General features: G+C 40.1%; 1 protein-coding gene across 8 annotated transcripts in view; it reads right to left on the bottom strand.

The window, feature by feature from the left end:
* Positions 1 to 23,964, bottom strand: part of opa1 (OPA1 mitochondrial dynamin like GTPase) — a 133,233-nt gene that overhangs the window by 51,784 nt on the left and 57,485 nt on the right. For all 8 annotated transcript variants that reach the window (XM_078563877.1, XM_078563875.1, XM_078563879.1 and 5 more), the window contains 6 exons: positions 17,283 to 17,347; positions 17,127 to 17,203; positions 8,316 to 8,481; positions 6,209 to 6,361; positions 3,824 to 3,932; positions 2,138 to 2,217 (listed from right to left, as the gene is read on the bottom strand). In XM_078563877.1, the coding sequence (XP_078420003.1) occupies positions 2,138 to 2,217; positions 3,824 to 3,932; positions 6,209 to 6,361; positions 8,316 to 8,481; positions 17,127 to 17,203; positions 17,283 to 17,347 (650 nt within the window). The remainder of the gene's footprint in view (positions 1 to 2,137; positions 2,218 to 3,823; positions 3,933 to 6,208; positions 6,362 to 8,315; positions 8,482 to 17,126; positions 17,204 to 17,282; positions 17,348 to 23,964) is intronic.

Below are 23,964 nucleotides of genomic sequence, written 5' to 3'. Positions count from 1 at the left end.
ATCTCGGGGAGAATTAAGAGTTGGGTGAGAGGCATCAAGTGAATGCTCAATAATTCACCAGAAGAAAACCATTTGCACATGTGCCAGTCCCAAGCAAGAAGCCTTTGTGTCAAGCTAGTGGTAACTCTTCACTGGTTTATGTGTCTGCAAAGATATTGCCGGGTAAAAGGTTATTGGGAAATTGAATCATCTTGTGTTTGTATTGAGGTCTTTCCAATCTTTATGTCTGGTGTAATATAGTTCATTTCTGGTTGAATAAATATTTTATTCTTTGTGTTAAAAGTTCATCAGGAGACACGTGTGAATTTGTTCAGTAACTTTCCTCCACGGTTTCTAAAAAAAAGTTAAGTTCTATCGTAAGCAAGTCTGGGTACTAGATTTTAGTGTAACCCAACCATTTTCAGGTTAATTTAAGTTATATTCATTGTAATAAGCTAACAAGGTTAAATGTCATTTTGTGCTAGCACTGAGATAATAAACTATTTTGATGTTGCTAACCTTTTACAACAAACTAACCCAAAACAGTACTACGAAGTAGTCACTTACTAGCAACAGATGATTGACCAACAGTGTGCCTCAGTTAAGTTACAATTGAAGGATAAGCAATTAATAATCAGTAGTTAATTAGAAGTCACTTTGTTATTTCTGTATTTCTCCATTAGTTTTTCTTATGAGAAAATTAAAATGCTGTAACAGCCGGGAAAGTTTTTTTTATTCATTCATCGGATGTGGGTGTCACTGGCTAGGCCCATCCCTAATTGCCCTTGTTTAGAGGGAAGTTAAGAGTTAACCACATTGCTGTGGATCTGTAGTCACATGTAGGCCAGACCAGGTAAGGACAGCAGATTCCTTCCCTAAAGGACATTAGTGAGCCAGATGGGATGCTCAATGGCATAAGCTTTGGACTCCCTCCCTATCAGGAACACACACTATCCTTGATTGTGAGTCAGTCTGAATGAATGGGACCTCTGTAAAGACATCAAGATAAGAGATATATCTTAAAGGAAGGCTGTCTTAAGTTTAAGACAATTTGTGTAATTAGCTAGAACCAATGCAGCTAACTCTTATCACATTATTGACAAATTATAGACCAATTAGCCATTTCCTGCAATTTGGCTAAGGTGGGCTTACATCTTTTAAGTATAAAAAAAGGGACGGGAATCATCTCTGTGTACGTCAAGTGTTGAAGAATTGGTTTAGATTTTCGGGGATAGTTGAGTATCTAACAGCGCAAAGGTCATTTCCAATCAACTTCAGGGCAGATGAGTAGTTAGTGCTGGGACTGATTGAGTGATGGATTTCCTTCCAGTAGAAATCCCAGGAAGGTGTAGTGCTTCTCGGAGGCAGTGGCTGTTTCTCTGTCAGCGTGAGGTGTTCAAGTTGCTACCCACTTCTATTGGATTGATCACCCATTCAAAAGCATGGAGCTGGCAGATTTTCATTGATAAGTATACTTTACCTATACTCTGTCTCTGTTAGTTAGTTGATAAGTTTCTAAAGCTTGCTTATAATCAATAAACTTTGATACTATTTACTGATGTGGTGTCTGAGTCTTTGCCTGATGGTTATATCTCTATTGAATTCAAACAGTTTAAAAGAGCAATTTGGATTCCAATGTTAGGCAGTGTACAGCTAAATTGGAACAGTTTGAAATGACAAACACCCCCTTTTATACTTGTAACACTATCAAGCCAGGTTTCACTCTGGGATCTGACTTGTCCAGTATTAACATCAGCTGGGATCGTAACGAAGTATAAATGTCCTTTTAGCATCGAATCTTGAATTTGCCAAAACTCCGTCCATTAAATTACTTTCATTTTTCACTTTTCCAAAAAATATGCTGAGGAGCTAAGTAATCCAATAATGGTTGTTGGGGCTTAAGCAAAGAAAAAAATACTTGTTCTCACCTTTCAATCTCAGTAACTTCTACAAAGTATGCAATTGTGCTAAGACAATATTTAGAAGATAATATTCATATTCTCAATATTCATCTACTTCCAACTCCTTTTAAACTCTGGAAATGCAGTGACAAGCCTGCCCTCATTCTCTGCTCAGTTAGTCCTTATGCAAATAATTTCAGCTTGCAGGAAACTGGGGAATTCACACATGCTGTATGCACCAAATGTCTTTATCTCACCTGTTCTGGAGAACGTGATTTCCAGTAGAACCATCTTTCTTGCCAATCTGGCCCCACCATATCATGAATTACAGACTCAGCTATTAACAAAATGAGGAACATATGATTAGCATGATCTCTCTCATGTTTAGCTATTCTCTTTGTGTTAAATACTTCTTTGAACATGACTTAAATTATGGCATTTTACATGATAAGAAAACATGGAGTCATTCTCGTTTGTTCTTTAAATTTAAGCTGGACGAGCAAAAATCTAAGACCAAATTGGTTCTCTTCCTTTTCAAGCATAGCTGCTGCATGACCTTAAAAGAATTTTACTTCATGAACGTTCATCTCTTCATTTCCCTTTCTCAAGAAACGATTGAGCAGATATTTTATTGGGCAGATTTTATGAACCTTTAAGAAAAATCAATTTTCCTTAATTTTCAGTGTTGAAGTTACTGTAATTTCAATAGCTTTCTGGTTTTAAAAGACGCATCAGTATGAACCTAAGTGGTGTGTTGGGTTTTGCATTGGCCTTTTACTGACACAGAACAATGGCAATGATGTTCTTTTCTATTTGCTGGTTAGACTCTACTCAAGGCTCACATGAAAACAGAATAGGAGGAAGTTGAAGGAGGAAAACATTCACATTCTTTTGGCATCGGAGCAATCTTTGGAACAAGGAAAGGCTTTACCAAAGAAATGGTCATCACCTGAACAGAAAGAGTCCAAAGTTCTTGTCAATAGGATAAACAATGCAGTGAAAGAGGGTTTAAATCAATGTGCCAAAGGGAGGGTCCAGATTTGAATATATGCCGTAGAATTAATGAGCCTATTGGAATAAAAGCAACAAGCTTCTCTGAAATAAATAGAGGGGAAATGGAAAGAAATAGGTTATGGTATAGTAATAAGTATTAAAACATTAAATAAGAAAACCAGGAAAAAAGGTAATATATAATAAAATAGATAATATATAATATAATAGATAATATATAATAAAATAGAGTCAGCTCTGAGTGAAATGTGAAAGAAAACAAAATTGTAAAGTTAGAGCGTTCTAGAGGGTAATATATTGTAGCTATAATAGAAATTTGGCTTAACTTTTGAAAGAACTGGGCTGGGAGATTAATATTGTTGATTTTTAAGGAATACAGGAGGAGTGCCAATAAAATCTGGGGGAGGGCAGAGTGTTAATGAAACGTTTTGTTGCATCACTAGAAGGCAATGATGCCCCAGGAATATTGTGTTAAGACAGAATCCATATGGTTAGAGTTAAGAAATAGGAAGCAAACTGTACAATTCTTGGTGTGGATTATAGGCCACTGAACAGTAGAGTTAAAATAGAAAGGAGATCTGCAAACATGAAGCAAACATCTAGAGCCAAGGATAACTGTTTAACATTTTAAAATCCTCTCTTCTACATTTTTGCTCTTGCCTCAATCAGTATTAAATTAGATGTTCTATTTGTTTGCAGGGAATTTTGGTGTAACGTTGGATGTATGCATAAACAGAAATGCTACCATAGGCACATTAATATGTACATAGGATAAGACCGTCAAAGAAATGTATTAAAAAAAATATGGCCCTTAATATTTTGATTTGTTTTAGATCATAAAATCAACCAAGAAAAATATATCCTGGCTTTTAAGACAATGACGTAATTATGAATATAAGGAACTAAAGCCACATGAAATTCCGCAAACATACTGTCTCGAAGACGGGCTTGCAACGTTTCTTCCAGAAAATGGATAGCCGCATCCCACTGCTGTTTATCAGATATGGAACGATCTTCTAAAGCATTGTGCTGGATGACTCGCTACAGAAACACAAAGGCAATAATTAAATAAGGATAGGGGATAGATGGCAAATCAAATCTCTTGCATTTTCAGCACGCTTACACATTGAAGATATGGTTGATATCTGAGAGTTCAAAACCAGTTCTTTCAAGAGTATAAAAGACCTACAATTTATAAAATTTATCTACAAAAACACATTCTGTGGATGTGAAAATCTGATGCCTCTCTCCAAATTAAATCTAGAACGCATTCTACTGTTGAGAATTTTAAGCATTGTGTCAGATATATGCAAAAAGGATTATTTCTGAATTTTTATACGCATGGCAAATTGAGCTGTTTTTGCAGCTGAATATTTTACAAACTTCTTTTTTATTTATTTTATTTTCTACTTTCCCCTAGCCAGGAGGCCAAACTGCAATTCTCAGATTCCTCTGCTTAGAGATACTGTTCTCCACTGGGTGACAAAAAGAAAGTTTTCCTGGGAAGGATCTGATTCTTATTGATTCCCAAGTTACAGTATAGAACTCAGGTACCATGAGGTGCAAACTCCAGCAGCTCAACTAATCATCAACAAAACTCAACCAATTGTGAGCCATGATACTTATCAATGTTACTCAAATCTGTATTTGGCAGCGCAACTTTCCTACTTGAGATACTGATCTGCCAAGTAGTGTAATATTAATATTAAATATATTTTAGGATACTTACATTTTGAATGACACAAAATAACAAATGAGATTATGTGGCACATTTAATGTTGATATTAAAAATACATTAAAGCCTTTTGATCTAGAATGTCTCCATATGAAATGAGACAAAACTTTAAATGATAAAACAGAAGTTCTAAAATAGCTATCGTTTCTTAGTCAGGATTTTTAGTTTTATATTACTGTAATAATATAATAGGAATGCTGATCATACAATTATGAAAAGTAAAAATAAAGTAAGTATACAAACTGTTAAATTAAACTTGCAATGCCACAATAATTTGAAATTCCTTGGTCGGGATTTTCCGTGTCCACTGGCATCGGGCGTGTTCAGTGGCGTGAGTGGACAATATGGCGTGGTCAGTTTCACAAAGGCATGAAACCAGTTTGCAATCGTCCCCTCAGCCCACTGATGGCAGGTCACGTTTCCCGCCATCGGACGTCGGGAACCTCATTGTAAAACATCAGCATATCATTTTAAGGCCAGCCCGTCAGACTCATCCCCGCACCCCCCACAGCTGGATCAGCCGTCCACGTCGGCGGGGAAAACAGACCGACGTATTTCACAACAGCACGTAAGTGACGTGCACCTGGTAGGCTACACTTCGCTTGGGACTTCAAGGCTTGTTTGCCTACCTTGCTTCGGTCAGCAGTCGCAGTCATCAGCGCCAGACTTCACAGACAGCACATCACTTTTAGGGGAGTTCATGGTAGGTCGCTGCCTACCAGATCAGCCATATGTGGGTGGCTTTTCAATGGCTGCAGGGCAAGGTCTTGCATGGGGAAGGGGAGAAGTGGCCTCAGGCAAGGGAAGAGGCTGCAGGACAAGGTCTGTACTGGGGAAGGAGGGTAACCTAGGGAGTGTATGGGGGCACCTGTTGATATGTGTAAGTGGCCTCAAGATGGTGAGGGCAGAGGAGGGAGTCTCCAGAGAAGATGAGGCCAGGTGAACATGTGAGAGTGTGAAAATGGGTGGTGGCAGTGAGTGAGATGCCAGTGAATGTGTGATGGGCTTGAGTGTGAGTGTTTAGGGTGATGAGATGTTTGCCATACCCTGGCTGCACAGAAGAGATCATTCATCCTCTATCTGTATTGGATGGTTAAGCTCTCCTGTGCATCACTGGCACCGACCACCCCTACCATGCTGGATTGGTGATGCCGCTGCCCGTCCTGCGGGCAGAGCGGAGGTAGAGGACATCACGGTGGGCCTCCATGGCATTCCAATGATGTGTCATTAAACCTGGGGACTGCTGTCTTTTTGCCTTTTGTGGACATCTTCCCCGCAGTAGTCATGTGCTGGAAGCACTAAGATGTGTGCTCGCGGCTGGATTTTAAACATGGCGCCCTGCATGATGAAGCAGCGAGGTGATGGTGGGGCGGGCAAATGAGAGCCCACCTGTCACGGAAAAGGGGTGTTTCCCGGGAATGCATAAGTAATGCAGTAGGTTTGGGACGATACGGCATGAAAACCCGCCATCGAGGCCACTTAGTGCAAATCTGGACTGATTCTCCCCCTTAATTACACCAATTTAATTCCGAGAGTTTTTTTGAAGTCATAACAATTATTACAAAACCAGGTGATGCTATACCAGACTGTCTTCAGCCTGCTCATTCCATCGGTGACGTTTTATACTTTCATCTTTAACAGCTTGTTTTAGTTTGTCAAAGATGTCATCATGGTCCTTCCCTTTGTGCTCTGACATAAATCGAGCAAATTCATCCTCCAAGGTTTCCCAAGCAACCTGCAAACAAGAATGTACTAGTATAAATATGGAGACTAAAATCCTAACAAAATCATTGATTTTGGGGTAGTTACTCAACAACTTGCATTTATACATATCACACTTGATTTACTGTCTTTAACATCAATTGCACATATACTCTGTTAGATCCCTGAGCAGAGGAGACATTTATATTTTGTACATATTTTAAATAAAATGCTCAAAATGAGAAAAGTATTATAGATATTGCAATAGGCATTAAAACTGCAGTTAAAAAGCTTAACTAAAACACTTTGTGAATTTTGGAGAACTGTCCGCTGGGTGATCAAATTAAGTCCCAATCTTTTGAGCTTCATTGAATTCAATTATTAACTCTACAAATCCCAGTTTTCATGACATTCCCTCGGGCTGCCCATCACTGGTCTCAGTCAATGGTCTGGAGAAGCAAACAGCTGATCTGAAGGGAAATGGAAAGGTGCCTCAATTGACGGATATCGGTTTTCTTCAACCTTTCCAAACATAGCATGCTTAAGGTACCAATTGCTCAATTGCTGGACATACCACATGGTGATACTAAGCCACACAAATCAGAAAGATTCAATCTGTTTCACGTGATCAGTCTTAACAGGAACACCAGTGGGAGAAAACTGGTTTTAGCTCCAGCAAAGACCCCTATCTCTATCAACAACAACTCCTATTAAAAAGAAATGGCAAGGCACCGGGAGAGAACAGAATTGTGCTTATCTGAGAAGGACAATACACACTGTATAGATTCACAGGAAAGCTAGTTGCTCTGTTAAGGGTGACATTAACTATGAACTTATACTCCTGGTTGGTTTAACGTTACTAGAGGTGGCAGGGGAATAGGGCTGGGAACAAGAACAAATAGCACAGATACAGGTTGAAAGAATAGAAAGTAAGACAGCATGCAGCAGTGGCAAACAGCAAGGAAGACTATGGGCCTGAACTTCCTCAGAGTGGCGATCAGCATCGGATTGCAACTCTGTGCCCAATTACTTATGCTAATTTTATTCTCAGCCCGTCTCGCCTGAATTTCTGACTCAGGCCGGGCGAGATCCAGACGGTGCAACGTGTTGCCGGGGCCCAGTGTCAAAATGCAGGAGAGTCAAAGGGAAGGAGGCCACACCCTCTTTTTTACAGCACTAAGTGCCATAAACCAGGTAAGCTCAAAGGTCCATTGAAGTTTAGAGGTCTTTGACAGGCCAGGGAGAAGGTAAGTTAAATAGATAGGATTTGGGAGGCAGGGTTGGGGTGGGGAGGAATTGGAGGTCAGAGAAGGGTGGGTCGGAGCTTAGGAGGGGTATCGCAGGTCAAGGGGGAAATTAAGGGAGAGTCCTAGGGGGTGAGATGTTGGGGTGTCCCGTGTGGGGGGTAGTTGAGGGGAGACCCCTGCGGGGTCAGGGTTGTGGTGAGTGCCCTGGAGGTTCGGGGGTGGTGCGAGGGTGGTGTACAATAGCTACCTAGAAGTTTGAAGTGGTTTTAGTTCTTCTAACTTTTACTGGGTAACTATTGGTGTAACCCAGTACAAAACATCTTAAGTTTGCAATTTAAACTGCAATTTCGGATGGTTCCCAGTGCAAGGCAAATGCCCGTGCAAACCCTACCTGGAAATCTCTGAAGGGGATTCCCCAGCACTTTGGGGCACTCCTCCCACACCCAATCTGACACTGGGGAGCTCGGAATTAAGGTCCTATGTGTCAAAAATAATTCACTGCACAGGACATGCTTTGCTCTGTTAGATTGAAGCAATAAAAGTACCATACAATAGAAAGATTCTCATTCAGGGACAAATTGTGCAAAAGAGAAAAAGTTCTTTGTAAATGTATTTCCTTCAGCTCTCTTACATTATTAGTTGTTAAGCTTCAATTTCATCCCCCAAAATAATCACTAGCTCAACTTAAAATGTAGGTTAAGTGACACAAGAATGAGCGCACACTTGCAAGCTGATTCAAACCTCTACTGCTTTGTGAGGCAGTTGTTTGTCAGTCCATTGTTTGAGCTTGATGTCTACAGTGGTATTGAATGTGCCTGAATTCACAGATTGAGCAGCAGGAAGGTAAATGTTCTCTATCACATGTGTAGAGACTCTTTCCCACAGTTTCCGTTGTAGAATCTCTTCCCTAAAAGCAAATTAACACAGAATTCAAATAAGCCAAGTAAGATCTTTATTTTACAGTACAAAAGATTAAGGGTAAACATGGATAGATCTATAGAATATATCTATATATATTAAAAATATTGTATTTCCTGTACATAAACCTTACTTCCTGATGTCACAATATTTAATCACACTTTTGTTATGTACGATTTTAAGTATCAAAATTTCCCATTCGGTTTTACTATGTCAACTGTCAAAATATAGTTGAAGGCATAGACTGTAGGTAAGGTAACCCTGTGGAGCAAATTTCTAAAATCTTTCTTCTAACTCTCACTAGCTGAAATTTAAAAAAAAATTCAACTGTCTATGGGCAATTTACTCTTCATTCACACAGATTTCACTGAGACTAAAACCTAACAGTGTACCTACCTATATTTCAAGAAAAACTAAAGAAAGAAAGCAATTATGAAAAAATTAAAATTACTTATAACAGGCAAGTATTTCCTTTTTTTTTTAAAGCTGTGGATTCTTAAAGCAGGTTACCTAATGAGTGGTAAGATAATTTTTGTGCAAGGGATTACTGCAAGGTTATCATGGGTTGATTTGCATACAGGTGTAATATTCAGCCTGAAAATTAGCATGCACAATTTTCAGAAAACGTTACAAAAAAGGTGTATACACAAGCTTTAAACATGCATCACTGTCCCTATAAAGTTATTAACAGGGCATTTTAAGCAATTGCAATATCCGCATCATTATGTGGAAAGAACACTTCTCTGGATTCTCCTAACAAGATGCAGATCTAATAATTCATAACCTCTTCCCTAAAATGGAAAGATTGCAAATCCGGTATTTATACAGGAAGACCATCAATCATTTTTATGAAATCAAACAGGACATCTCTATGCTGACTAGGAGTCTCTAACTAACTGGAGGATGAGCAATAAAACCCAACAAATAGAAGGGGTGGGAGAGGTATAGGACCAGCGTTTAGATAATCTGTGGTATGATTAATCCTGTGTTATGAGTGGACAATGCAAATAAACGAAGGATCGGTGATCCCAGGTTATGTCTGCCCTCGTCTCCATGGCATTGCTTGTTTCAATGTCCTTTTCTAACAAATTTCAAGGTTTTTTCAGGGCAGCCACAGATTTAGTAGCTGTATTGTTTTTGAAGTGAAAAAGTGTCATCATTGTTAAAATAAAAGATAGAATTCATAACTAGAATGGGGGCCAGTCTTTTAAGTATTACTTCTTTCCTGAAGGTGCTGACTCAACAACAACTTGCATTTATATGGTACCATTAATGTAATGAAACATCACTAAGGTGCTTTACAGGAGTGTATAAAGCAAAATTTGATGCCATGCCACACCAGGTAATATTAGGGCACTTAGCCAAAAGCCTGGTCAAAGAGTTAGGTTCTAAGGAATATCTTAAAAGAGGAACGAGAGGCAGAGAGGTTTAGGGAAGGTATTCCAGAGCTTTGAGCCTAGGCAACTGAAGGCACGGCCACCAATGATACTCAATAGGCCAGAATTAGATAAGCAAAGATATCTCAGAAAGTAGTGGGGCTGCAGGAGATTACAGAGATAGGGAGGGAAAGGCCATGGAGGAATTTGAAAACAAGGGTGAGAATTACAAAACTGAGCTGTTGCTCAACTGGAAGCCAATGTAGGTCAGCAAACACAGGGGTGATGAGTAAACAGGACTTTGTGCGAGTAAGGGCACAGGCCCCAAGTTTAGAGGGTAGAATGTGGAGGGCCTGCCAGGAATGTGTTGCAATGGTCAAATCTATAAGTAGCAAAGGCATGGATGACGGTTTCAGTAACAGATAAACTGAGACAGGGCTGGATTGAGCGATGTTAAAGAGATGGAAATAGGCAGTCTTATTATGGATATATCATATATTAATAAAATAATATGGTGTGGATATATTATCAGGTCATCATGTCCAAGTGAAACATGACACCAACGTTGCCAACAGTTCTGATGAAGAGTCAATTGGACTCGAAACGTTAACTGTATCCCTCTCCGCTGATGCTGTCAGACCTGCTGAGTTTTTCCAGGTATTTTTGTTTTTGTTCTAGATTTCCAGCATCCGCGGTATTTTGCTTTTGCCAACAGTCTAGTTCAGCTCTTGCTTGGGTATGGAATTAAAAGCACAAAGCTTTCTCTGTTAGGCTGCATAAATAGCCATTGTTTATGTATGAGCGCAGATAGTGAGTGTTGGTAGGCTAATCAACATAGGGTCCTTCACAGCCAAATCAGTTTCTGTTTTCAAACAATGTTTGCACTTTCTGGCAGGGGTCTCTCATTAGCAAGCAACAGCTGATTGATTTTCTCTCCCTAGCAACATTTTCTCTACATTTACCTTATCAAACCCTTTTATAATCTTAAGACATCAGTTGAGTCACCCTTTAGCCTTCTCTTTTCTAGAGAGAGCCTAATTAACTAATGAACTGAGTGCATTATAAGTGCATGCTTCCATATAGCTTTACTGCATTTTTCTTAAATGTAGCCCTTTAAATACAACATCTATATTGTACCAAATTCTACAATGTATGTAGTAAATAGAAATACACACAATACTTAAAAGCTAAACCCCTTTTCAGTCATTTTGAAAGTCTTGCACATTTTAAACCAATGCCTCCAGTTGAGAAGTATTCATATTTTATGTTTGTTGCAAGCTTCCTTCACCAATCCTAATATATTAAAATTGCATTTTCATATCATCAGATTGTAATCCATCTTCTGTTGGCCAGTCTAACATTTCCCTAATAATTGCTTATGCATCAGCACATGCATTGGAAAGACAGTCACCAACTTTGTCTGACTAACAAAATGGGCGTGGAAAAAACATAAGGACCCACAGGACCAAGGTGCTTAACTACAAGGCCTGCATCCTCAGCACATTGCTGTGACGGCGAAGCCTGGACAACTTATACCTACCAAAAACAAAGGCTCCATAACTTACAGCTCCAGTTTATTTGACGCATTCTTGGCATCACATGGAAAGACAAAGTCATCAATGAAACAGCCCTTTTTAGTGCAAACTTGCCAAACATGCTATTGCTAATTAAGCAAAGGGGGTTTCGCTGGCTTGGGCATGTGCACATTATGCAAGATGGCCGTATTCCTAATGACATGCTATATACAGAGATGGCCCATGCCAAGAGAAAAGCAGGATGCCCAAAGCTCCGATTCAAGGATGCTTTCAAGAGAGACATGAAAGCCCTCAAAGTCAATCACAACAAGTGAGAAACTCTAGCTGACTATCGATCCAAATGGCAATATCAGCTGTGGGCAGGTGTTCGCCACCATGACGACAAGTGGTTTCAGAAGCTCCAAAGCTGACGCCAGTCCTGCAAACAAGACGACAGTCGGGATCATCCCACACCACCAGCAAGGGACAACTTCATGGGAAGAATTTTCCCCCCGTTTGGAGGGGGGAGTTCAGGAGCTGGCGTGTGCAGGCGCGCCTCTGATCGGTGGCCACAATCAGGGGCGCATCGCCATATTACGTGGGCGGGCCAATTAAGGCCCGCCCAGCGTGATATCCGCCAGGAAGCGCTATGAGCTCCCTGTGCAGGCGGGGGGGGGGGGGGGGGGCCATTCCCTAAGCCGAGAGTGCGCTCTTTCACGCATGTGCGCAAAAGAGTGCACTCATCTCCCTGAGAAGTGCTGCGTCAGGGAGATCGGCGCCAAATTCAAAAATGTGAAATACAGACAAATAAAATTTCCCTGACATGTCCCCTCATGTGACACTATCACATGAGTTGGGACATGTCCATCACTTTTAATTAAACTTTTATTAAATTTTTAAAAACCTACATGAAACCTCATCCCGCCCGTGGATATGGTTTCATGCTTTTTCTGGAGCCCTCCAGGGCTCCCGGCCTGCCCACCAACCTTAAGATTGGACGGGCAGGTCCTTTAACTACTTCAATTAGTTCTTAAATGGCCTCAATTGGCCGTTGACAGGTCAGCGGGCGCACAGCTGGTTCGGCTGCGTACCCTACAAACCTGAAAATTGATATGACGCAGGGTGACATCGGGAGTTCCGCCCAACTTCATCCCGCGTCATTTTACATGTCTCATTTTACGTGAATTCAATATCCTGCCCCATGTGTGGCACTTATGACAGAATTTGCCTTTCTAGAATCGTCCCGTTCAGCCATCAAAATAAGTGATGATCTCGTCTGACCTTACCAAAGTTCTGAGGCGATATTCCCATTATCTCTTACAGATGGAAGAATGTCAACCGCTGAATACAATAGCAAGCAAAACTGGGTTCATTGCTAACATTTTGTTTTAACAAGAATGGATTATCTGAGCATGTGCTGAGCCAAATATTTAATATTTTCCATTTTTAAAAAAACTCAGTTTGAGAGTCAGTCATTTCTTTATTACAATAATGTAGCATTGTTCCACATTAAAACAATTATATAACTCACTTTCCAGTATTTGCCTTTGACCATAGCATACCATAGTCATCAGTTGATTCTACACTTGTCTCAGCTACTGACAAATGCTAAAAGCTGACGTCTGCCACCTGCTAAATTTGACTGCATTGACAGGCCCAATACTGATTTTTTTTTACATTTTTAGACCCATGGGTAAAATACCATTGCACTTGATTCATACCAACATAAACTCTGGCCAGTTAGTGAATATACTAACAAGATGCCAAACACAATAGTAAGCATTGCACAATTCATCATCAAATTGATTCGGTAACATTGATTTATTTCCTTCTCATTCCTTGAAAGTTATTAATCTGTCATAGATTCCCAGAACAACTAAGTACTTTCTTAAGGGACAGATTTAAATTCTTTACAAGCTACCCAAAATATTTCACTCTATACTACTAATCAATAGGACTGTTAGGAATTAAGCTAGCGTTTAACCCTTCAACTCTTAATGTTACTTTTTTCTTATTTTATAGACTAGATTTACAGAACTAAAGATTAACTACTTTGAAGCAGTTTTTTGGGGGCAACTGTATGCAGGTCTAACGGTACAGACAAAAACATGTTGGATTACATATCCTTTTGTTCTGACATTTCAAAATTACAAAAGGGAATACAAATAGGAAATATTTCACAAGAAACAGTAAAATGGGGCCATCTGTCACCAAATAAGGGAACCATCACTGCTAAATATGGAGTACATCTCCTGATATCATCTTGTAGTACTCAACTGCACAAATAATAATGGAAAATACTTTTGCACAGTCTAACGAGTGTGGGTTAAAGTGCTTACTTGTGTTAAAGGACACTTACATCCAAATACTATCTACTCTTAATTCAAAGTTGCATAAATCAAAATAATTTAACCTTTAAATACAAATTCCCACTGCTGTTTAACACAAATTACTTGACAATTCATATAAGTACAAAAAATTATTAAATTTTCAGGAGTAAACTGCAATTATATAAACTACATTGATTTTAGAGCTCAAACTTTCTGTACCAATTCATTTGTTGGATTCTACGTTCATGCTTATGTGATTGGTTTTGGTTGGAAAAAAATTCTTTCACCTTGGGATCCTGTGCTCAGTTAAGTTTTTCAAAACAAATCAGTGCTGAAATTTTCATGCAGTTCCACATTAACATCAATGTACCAACCATAATTTTGAACTAATTAGTCGTTCTCGCTCAGACTATAAACACCACACCAGCACTGAGCTAACCTACGCTGGCATTGCTGAACCACGGCGGGAAAGCTGGATTATCAGAGATACAGTGCTGAATCTCCTAGTGAGACATTAAATCTCTCTACTGACATGGATATTTAGATACGAACAAAGAACAAGGAGTTCTCCCAGGTACTTGTCACCATTCCTCCTTCCAACAGTAACACCTAGTGAATTAATTACCATTGATACAGTAAAGCGATGCTCAAAATAACCAGTGTATGACATACTTTGAGACATTTCATGAAAAAAAATGTTAAGGTGCTATTATAAATAGCACAAGGCACAAGATGGAATACTCTCCACTTGCCTGGATGAGTGTAGCTCCAACAACACTCAATAAGCTTGACACCGTCTAGGACAAATGCAGTCCACTTAATTGGCACCACATCCACAAACATTCACTCCCTCCACCATAGACGCACAGTGGCAGCAGTGTGTACTATCTACAAAATGCACTGCAGGAACTCACTCAGCCTCCTTAGACAGCACCTTCCAAATTCATGACCACTGCCATCTAGAAGGACAAGGGCAGCAGACACATGGAGCTTCCACCACCTGGAAGTTCCCCTCCAAGTCATTCACCATTCTGCTGTGGAACTATATCACCATTCCATCACCGTCACTGGGTCAAAATACTGGAACTCCCTCCCTAACAGCACTGTGGGTGTACACCACATGGATTGCAGCAGTTCAAGAAGGCAGCTCACGACAACCTTCTCAAGGGCAATTAGGGGATGGGCAATAAATGCTGGCCTAGCCAGCGATGCCCACATCCCACGAATGAATAGAAAATAAATAAATAAACAAACAAATGCAAATATTATAATTTAGATTTGAAGGGAAACAGTTGAGGCATTTTGTGATTTTTCTTTCAAGATGTGTAATGAACTGACAATATAATTCACAAAAAGTGCGTGCTCAAGCAAATTATTCTTTGCTAACTTGTAGGAAAATAATTCTGTATCTTTTTTTCAGCACTTGAGCATTTGAGTGTTGCTCAAAAAAAGACACATGCTGTCAAAGCTTCTCGTTTTGCACTTATAAGGACAGACACAAAAGTACCAATTTTTTTCAGCAATACTCAAGCTCTGTATGACCAAGCGACTAATTGAACATTGAGATGGTTGATGATGTGAAGGATAGCATGCATTATAAATGCGCCGCTAGATTAACCATGGAAGGTACAAAAAACTGTTTCAGTTGAAGGTCTAATGAATATGATGAATGGAAATATACTTTTGCACCACAGATGGTCTTTAAAAGTTAGGGTTAACACAGATTGTAGAGTGTAGGGAATCTTTTTCCTTGTACAGAAGACACATTTCGTAAGGTGTGGGAGTTTTTGAGGCTACTATTGGATGAAAAGAGGAAAACTGACCTCGTTCACCACTTCTTGCCTCACTTCAAATAATTTAAGTATACAACAAATAATTTGCATGAGATTTTGATTTAAATGTAAATAATTCTTCAATATCAATTTTAAAATATAGGCTGAAATTTTCTGGCCCCGCTGTGGCAGGACCCATCGCGGGGAATGCGGCGGGCCAGCCAAAAGGCCATTGACTTTCGGCGGGACCGGACGATCCCGGCGGCAGCTGGATTTGGAAAATCCCACCCATAGTTTTGAATGTACTTTAACACTGTAGGTTTGTGTATTTCTTACAAACGTAAACGCCTTTAAGAGAGCAATTTCCTCTTCTGTGGTTTGTTATAATGATAAGGCAGTAATACTTCAAGCTTTGCACTGATTCAGAGCTGTTCCAGGCATGCACTGGTGCAGAAACAGTGATGTACGGTAATTCAGAATTCATCGGCAGGGTTTTTTGGATGGCAGAGCTTCCTGCCCCACACCACCTAAAGTTGGTATCACAGTAGCCCCACAGCTATTTAATGCTCCAAGGAGTGTTAATTGGCTGGAGATGGGACTTCCACCCCTCATTCAGGCAAAAGTCCTGTGCTCAGAGAACCGCTGGCCAATCAGCTCTGTAGTTCCAGCAGCATCAGTGGGCAGGGCTGGGGCTACAAACAGCTCCTAGATTTTAAGTCCCAGAGTCTAGGACCAAGTTAGTGCGAGGCGTCTCATAGCAGGGAGGGAAGGTGAGGCCCGGGAGCGTGGGGAGAGGGAGTGGGGGCCTTGATGGAGTAGCTAGGAGGGAGAAAGAAGCGTCCACGGGGAGCAGACCTAGGGGAAGCGGGGGGGAGAGGGAGGTGCCCAATGTGGAAAGGGGGCCCTTGAGGGAGGCCGTCCGCAGTTTCCTTCCTTTGACCTGAGCATTGAGGTCAGGTGGGAAGTGGCCCTTAAGTGGACAATAATTGGCAGGCTGCCCTAGGCCTTGCCTTACTCAAGTAAAATGGCAGACATGTAAGAGGCAAGCAGGAGAGCAGTGGGATGGCCACCTTGGGATCCAGGCCAGTAGGGGTACCATAAAATTCTGCCCTACGTCCCAATCTGATTCTTGAATATACTTAAACATGGTGGTGTTGAGACCTCCACCCTAATAACATGAAAAATTTGGTTTTAATGTTTTAATGTTGGAAGAAAGAAGATGTTCCTGCTTATGCTCTCCTAACATTAAAGATTTGCCACGTGGAGAGTGGAGCTTTGTTGCTGACTTTAATGCAATCTGCAGTGATGCAGTCAGCAATATAACTCCACTGAGGACTATTTTTTTAAATTCATTTATGGGATGTGGGCATTGCTGGCTGGGCCAGCACTTATTGCTCATCCCTAATTGCCCTTGTTCAGAGGGCATTTAAAAGTCAACCACACTGCTACAAGTCTGGAGTCACATGTAGGCCAGACCAGGTAAGGACGGCAGATTTCCTTCCCTGAAGGACATTAGTGAACCTTCTGTGGGTAACAGTCCGATATTGATAGTTGTAAACTAAACTAATTATTTACATTTACTTTTAAGAATTAACATTCCAATTGGATTGCACTTTATTGTTCTGATGCAAAATAACATTACCAGTGTTTTGGAGTAACCTGGCTTAAGCTGATCACTTCATCCAGAATCTCATTCTTCGCCTTTTCATACAGTTCATTCTAACAAAAAAAAAAGTCAAGTTAGAAAGAATTACTAAATTATAAATACCAACTTAATTCAATGAGAACTGAATGTTACCCTGTCTAGTTCCCTCAGCCGAGGATAGTTGTTCTTCCATTCAGTTTCAAGGTTGAATCGAGTAGCTAAAATAAGAAAAATTAAAGACATTAGTTATAATAGATATTCAAATCTTAAGTCAAATGTGGTAAAATTATCTGAACTATAAAGTGCCCTTTTGCAAAGTATTAACATTTGCTAGCAAGTGGTTACTTTAATGTCTTAATTAAAGCAGGAGCCACAACTGACAAGTGCAACAAAGGAGGTTATTTTCTACTCTGACAAATGCTGTGTAAAATCCTGAAACGGCTGATAGCCTTTTGGATCCTTACTATTTTGAACTGCATGATTCTTAAAATTTATATTGGTATTGGAAATATTTCTAAACGACACGAGTGCCAGAACAATTATCTCTAACAGATTACATTTTCTGGCTTTCATCTGATAGCTTCCAAAATCTGGAAACTAAAGTTATTTACTGTGATTCAGAGTCTATGGAAAGTATGGCTGCATTCCTACTTTTACACATTATTTTTGTTGCTCTCCTGAGATGATCGTAATTGCCACTGCTGTCATAATATTCTAAAAGGAAACTTTGCATTAATACCACTTGGGAAAACAATGGAAACAAAACCAGCTACAGTATTAAAATACTGCTGAAAAAAAGAGACATGCTGTCGAGGGTTTTTGTCTTGCACTCATCAGAACAGAATTGCAAGAATACCAAATCTCAAAGGGAACAACAATTTTTACTGCATGAGAAGAGGATGCTGATTGGTTGGCAAGCGGGCTCTGATTGATAAGAGGCATTGCCATGGAGAGTGCACCAAGGCACACAGTTAAACTAGCAAGCTTTTGTTCAAATGCAAACTAGGCAAGTCGACTGATTGGCCAAGCATTGCCTTGGGGAATGAACCAGGGAATGGCTGTCTTCCAAGCTTTTGTTTAATTAAAAATGGTGCAATGTTTGATCATGTTCATTCTGTTTGAAAAGTCCTGTGTACAGAGTACAGAATCCTGTGTATGAATACATGTAGCTTCTAGCACATGCAAGTGAGCCACACTGCCAGCCTGATTTATGACATTAAATTGGTTGTTAGTGTAATTCTTAGTACAATCGGAATTGTGCACAATTGTCCACATTTGTATGTCTGCCCGCCACACATACAAGTGATTCCCCTTTACTCCCTACCTTATTTATGACTAGTTCTGCACAATATAAATTGGCCAAATGTTTGAGTGAGTTGCTACAATCAGTTCAGAGCAAGCTTTCCACATACATGGTGAAGGATTCTTTCACCTTTGTGAAGACTATACAGGACTTGCATGTCGATAGCAATGCTATGCTGTGCTTATTCGACATTTCTAGCCTATTCACTAATATACCGCTCAAGGAAGCCATAGACATTTGCACCACGTCACTATATCATGGTAATCTAGATGTGCTACCATTGTCTGAATCTGTATTCATTGAATTTATGAACACAGCAACGTGTGCAGTTGAGTTCAGTTTTAACGATCACATGTATTCCCAAATAGATGGTGTTGCCATGAGATCCCCTCTAGACTCAAATCTCATTAATATCTTTGTCGGTTTTCATAGAAACATGTCTTCGATGGAATTACCCTAACCTCCTACCCCTTACACATTTCCGATGCATAGATGATATGTTAGCTATTTTTGAATCCGTAGCAGTATGTAAGAATTTCCTTACAAACCTTAAATGGGCTCCATCCTGTGTTCAAGTTCACCTTTGAAATGTAGCAGTCAAACAAGCTCCCTTTCCTCAAGATGCTGGTTGAGAAATCTGCCATTAGGTTCTCTACCAAGTCAACTGCAAGCTCACTTTCATTTATCAATATACGCATTGGGATTCCTACAGTTCCACATGCTATAGGATTGGCCATATCGACAAACTCGTAAATAGGGCCCAAGCCATTTGCTCACCGTGCAAGCTTGATGCCGAAATAGGGCACATCAAAGCTACCCTGCAGTATAATGGCTACCCCCGATCAGATCATTGTGTGACATACAGTGAGCAAACTCAAGAATGGGCCTAAGGCCACCACTTTCGATCCTGAAAAGTGCCCAACCCACCTCAGATTACCCTGGAATGGTAAGGTGTCTCAAAAATTTAAGCAACAGGTGAAGCTAGCCGTTTCACGCTGCTACTATGCAGCAGCAACTCGAGTGTCTTCTACACTTACGAGAATTGCTGCTATCAAGTCAAAAAGACATTCTGCCTACCACACAAAGTAGTAATGTGACATATGAATTTCAGTGCTGGTGTGATGCCAGGTATATAGGCCATACATCCCAACGACTGGCGAATCGTATCAAACAGCACGTCCCTTTGGCTGTTCACAACAGGCAAAGTACGGACCGTACTCAACCAGCCCAAGCTTGTAAAACTCAGAACATAGCGTCCAACATTAGATGCGATTCTGCGATCGGACAACACTTAAGAATTACACTAACAACCAATTTAAGATAATCAGTTGGGCTCGCAGTGTGGCTCTCTTACATGGGCAAGAAGCTGCAGAGTTCTGTCCTCTGCAAACAGAAATAACATGTCCACCTTTTTCAACTAAACAAAAGCTTGGGGGGCAGCCATCCCCATGACAATGCCTTGACCAATCATAGTTGACCTGCCTGGTTTGAATTTAAACAAAAGTTTGGTAGTTAATTGTTCCCTGGTGCATTCTCCATGGCAATGCCTCTACCAGTCAGAGTCCACTCACCAACCAATCAGCACCCTCTTCTCATGCAGGATAAATTATCATTCCCTTTGAGAATTGGTATTCTTTCAATTCTGTTCTGAGTGCATGGCGAAAGCTTCAACAGAGTGTTTTTTTTTAAAGCAATACTCAAGTTCTATACTACCAATACTTCTCTTAATAGCATGGTACCACCTTCCTGATCAACAGAGTTTAATCAGCTCTGAATTTTTTTTTGGTGAATGAGGCCCTTCAGCAAACAAATAAACAAATCTGGATTATGTTGTATCATTACAAATCTGGTTATTACAGGTATTTCAGTTTGGCTCAGTTGGCAGCACTCTTGGCCTCTGAGTCAGAAGCACAGATCTGAACTCGCTCCAAGACTGGAGCACATAAACTTGGTTGCTGCTCCACTACAAGATAGGAGGTACATTGCAAAGTCGAAGGTTAAATCTGTGGCTCAGGTAAACATTAAAGATCTCATAGTGCTATTTACAGAACAGTAGGTTGCTCTTCCTTTGTTGCAGTTAATATCTCTCCATCAAATCAACATAATCAAAAATGGATTAGTTTGACATTCATCTCACTGCTTGTGGGATCTTGTTGTGCACTAAGTGGCTATCATATTTGGCTACAACAGTTACTTTTTTGAAAGACATTCATGAAATACGAAGCATTTTAAAATATAAGGCACAAAATAAACAATTATTTTGTATAAAACAGTTACAAAGAACATCTTGATGAAAAGTAGAGTTACCAGTCAGACTGTATAATTTACTGACTCTTAAATTAAAGTGCATCTCAGTGACTTGACATAGTTTGCAACCCCTGTTCTGTTGACAATAGGTGCACCTAATCATGTGTTCCTAAACACTGCTGGATCACAAACTTATGGTGGGAAAATTTATCAACAGAAGCTGGATTAAACACATGAGTGTTCTGCCATATTTAGCCTGTTCTACATTTACTAAGCTTAGGAAAAATGGTTATAAAACATTTGAATTTTAGAAACATTATTTTTAGATTCTTTTTCAATGCGCTCAATCATAAGCTTTTTATTCAGCACTTAATTCAACATTCTAACTGTTCCTCTGCACAGACCAGATTATTTTTTCCTAAAACCCAATTGATAAATCATGATCATCTCCTGGCAGCTAGTCCACCTCTCAGCTGAGCTTGTTAGATTGTAAGCCTTTTGTAGAACAATATTACAGGAACAGACACTGCAAAATAACCCTCAACTTACCACAAAAACTATTGACCACTAAAAAGCAACTCTCCCTGGGATCTGTTAGATCAAAAGTTATTGAATTTGCAGAATGCTTCATATTTCATTCTGCAGAAAGTGTGTAATTGCTGCTGTACTTATATACCCTGCTGAATTTTGACCAAGACTTAATTGTGAAATTAAAATCCTATGCACAAAAATGATGGACAAATATATGTGTCCACAGTTAAAAGATACAAGTCCTTTTTCTAGTACATTTTTCATTAACTTGCTCCATATTACAAAGGACTGATTTTGCTGTATCATACAATATGACAGTAAGTTTCTTTAGCCTAATGTCACTTTCTGCAGCACAAATTTTCATCAGACTCAGCTTCAATTACTTTTCCCAATAACCACCAAACTTCTTAAAACTTTAAGCAGCTAAAATGAACGGCAGATCCTAATTTATCCAAACTGCAAACTGGTCTTCACATCTCAAACATCATATCCACATTATGTACATACACAAATGTTATTACATCAATGCACACATCTCTTTAAAATTCTTTGTATCCATTGTGTGCATACCTTTTCTCCTCTATATTTTAAAAGGCAAGCATGTACATTCGTTCTCTCTCAGTCTTTCTCAAAAAGCACAGGAGGAAAGCAAATCTTTTATGGATATCGAGCAATCTCCACCACGAGAAATATTTTACCTTTACATTGTCCCTCAATTATAAAAATAACAGGGCCCTGACAAGTCAATTCCCTTCCCCGACCTTTCATTATGCACTCCACATATTACAAATTGTAGGTTTCAGCTAGAGGTCAGCAAATATTAATGATTTGGACTTGAACGTAGGGGGCATCTTCAAGAAGTTTGTAGACAACACAAAAATTGGCCGCATGGTTGATAGTAAGGAGGGAAGCTGTAGACTGCAGCAAGATATCAATGGACTGGTCAGGAGGACAGAAAAGCAGCAAACGGAATTCAACCCAGAGAAGTGTGAGGTGGTACATTTGGGGACATCAAACAAGGCAAAGGAATACAAAATAAATGGGAGGATACTAAGAGGTGTAGAGGAAGTGAGGGACCTTGGAGTGAATGTCCACAGATCCTTGAAGATAGCAGGACAGGTTGATAAGGTGGTTAAGGCGACAGATGGAATACTTTCCTTTATTAACAGGCATGGAATATAAGAGCAGGGAGGTTGTGCTGGGGCTATATAAAACATTAGTCAGGCCACAACTTGAGTACTGTGTGCAGTTCTAATCACCTCATTACAGAAAGGATGTAATTGCACTAGAAAGGGCACAGAAGAGCAAGTTGCCAGTACTGGAAAATTGCAGCTATGAGCAAAGATTGGATATGCTGGGATTGTTTTCTTTGGAACAGAGGCAGCTGAGGGGAGGTTTGATTGAGATGTTCAAGGTTGTGAGGGGCCTGGATAGAGTACATACATACGAACATATGAACTAGGAGCAGGAGTAGGCCACTTAACCCTTCAAGCCTGTTCTGCCATTCAATAAGATCCGATTGCAACCTTAACCCCACATTCCTGCCTTACCCTGATAGATTCCTAATTAACAAGGGGGTGAAAGGCTTTCTAGCTCTGTCTTAAAAATATTCAAAGACGCTTCTTCTACTACCTTTTCAGGAGAGTTCCAAAGACTCATGACCCTCAGAAAAATATTCTCTTCATCTCCGTCTTAAATGAGTGACCCCCTATTTTTAAACAGTGACCCCTAGTTCTAGATTCTCCCACAAGAGGAAACATCCTCTCCACATCCACCCTGTCAAGACCCCTCATGGTCTTAAAGGTTTGAATATAGTCACCTCTTACTCTTCTCAACTCCAGTGGATACAAGCCTAACCTGCCCAATTTTTCCTCAAAAGGCAACCCACCCTTTCCTGGTATTAGACGAGTAACCCTTCTCTAAACTGCTTCTAACGTATTTGCATCTTTCCTTAAGTCAGGAGACCAATACTGTACACAGCACTCCAGATGCAGTCTCACCAATGTCCTGCACAACTGAAGCATAACTCGCCTACTTATGTCACCAATTCCCCTCACAATAAATGATAACATTCTACTAGCTTTACTAATTACTTGCTGCACCTGCATACTAGTCTTTTGTGATTCATGCACACGGGCACCCAGAACCCTTTGCATTTCAGAGCTCTGCAATCTCTCACCATTTGGATAATGTGCTTTTTTATTCTTCCTGCCATAATGGATAAATTCACATTTGCCCAGATCTTTGCACACTCACTTTACCTATGTCCCTTTGTACCCTCCTTGTGTCCTCTTCACAACTTACTTTCCTACTTATCTTTGCGTTGTCAGCAAATTTAACAACCATACCTTCGGCCCCTTCAACCAAGTCATTTATATAAATTGTAACAAGTTGAGGCCCCAGCACTGATCCCTTTGGCACACCACTCATTACATCCTCCCAGCCACAAAAAGGCCCATTTATGCCAATTGTTTCCTGTTAGCTAGCCAATCTTCTATCCATACCAATATGTTACCCCTACACCATGAGCTTTTATTTTCTGCAATAACCTTTGAAGTGGCACCTTTATCAAGTGCCTGCTGGAAAGCTAATGGATGGGAAGGACCTATTTCCCTTGGCAGAGAGGTCAGTGTCTAGGGGCATTGATTTAAAGTGATTGGTAGGAGGATTAGACGGGAGATGAGGAAAACTATTTTCACTTAGAGAATGATAATGGTCTGGAGCTGGCTGCCTGAAAGGGTAGTAGAGGCAGAA

The sequence above is a fragment of the Cetorhinus maximus genome, chromosome 19, assembly GCF_964194155.1.
Source record: "Cetorhinus maximus chromosome 19, sCetMax3.hap1.1, whole genome shotgun sequence".
Lineage (NCBI taxonomy): Eukaryota > Metazoa > Chordata > Chondrichthyes > Lamniformes > Cetorhinidae > Cetorhinus > Cetorhinus maximus.
Note: the sequence above shows the minus strand (reverse complement) of the source record. Positions and strands in the feature narration are given on the sequence as shown.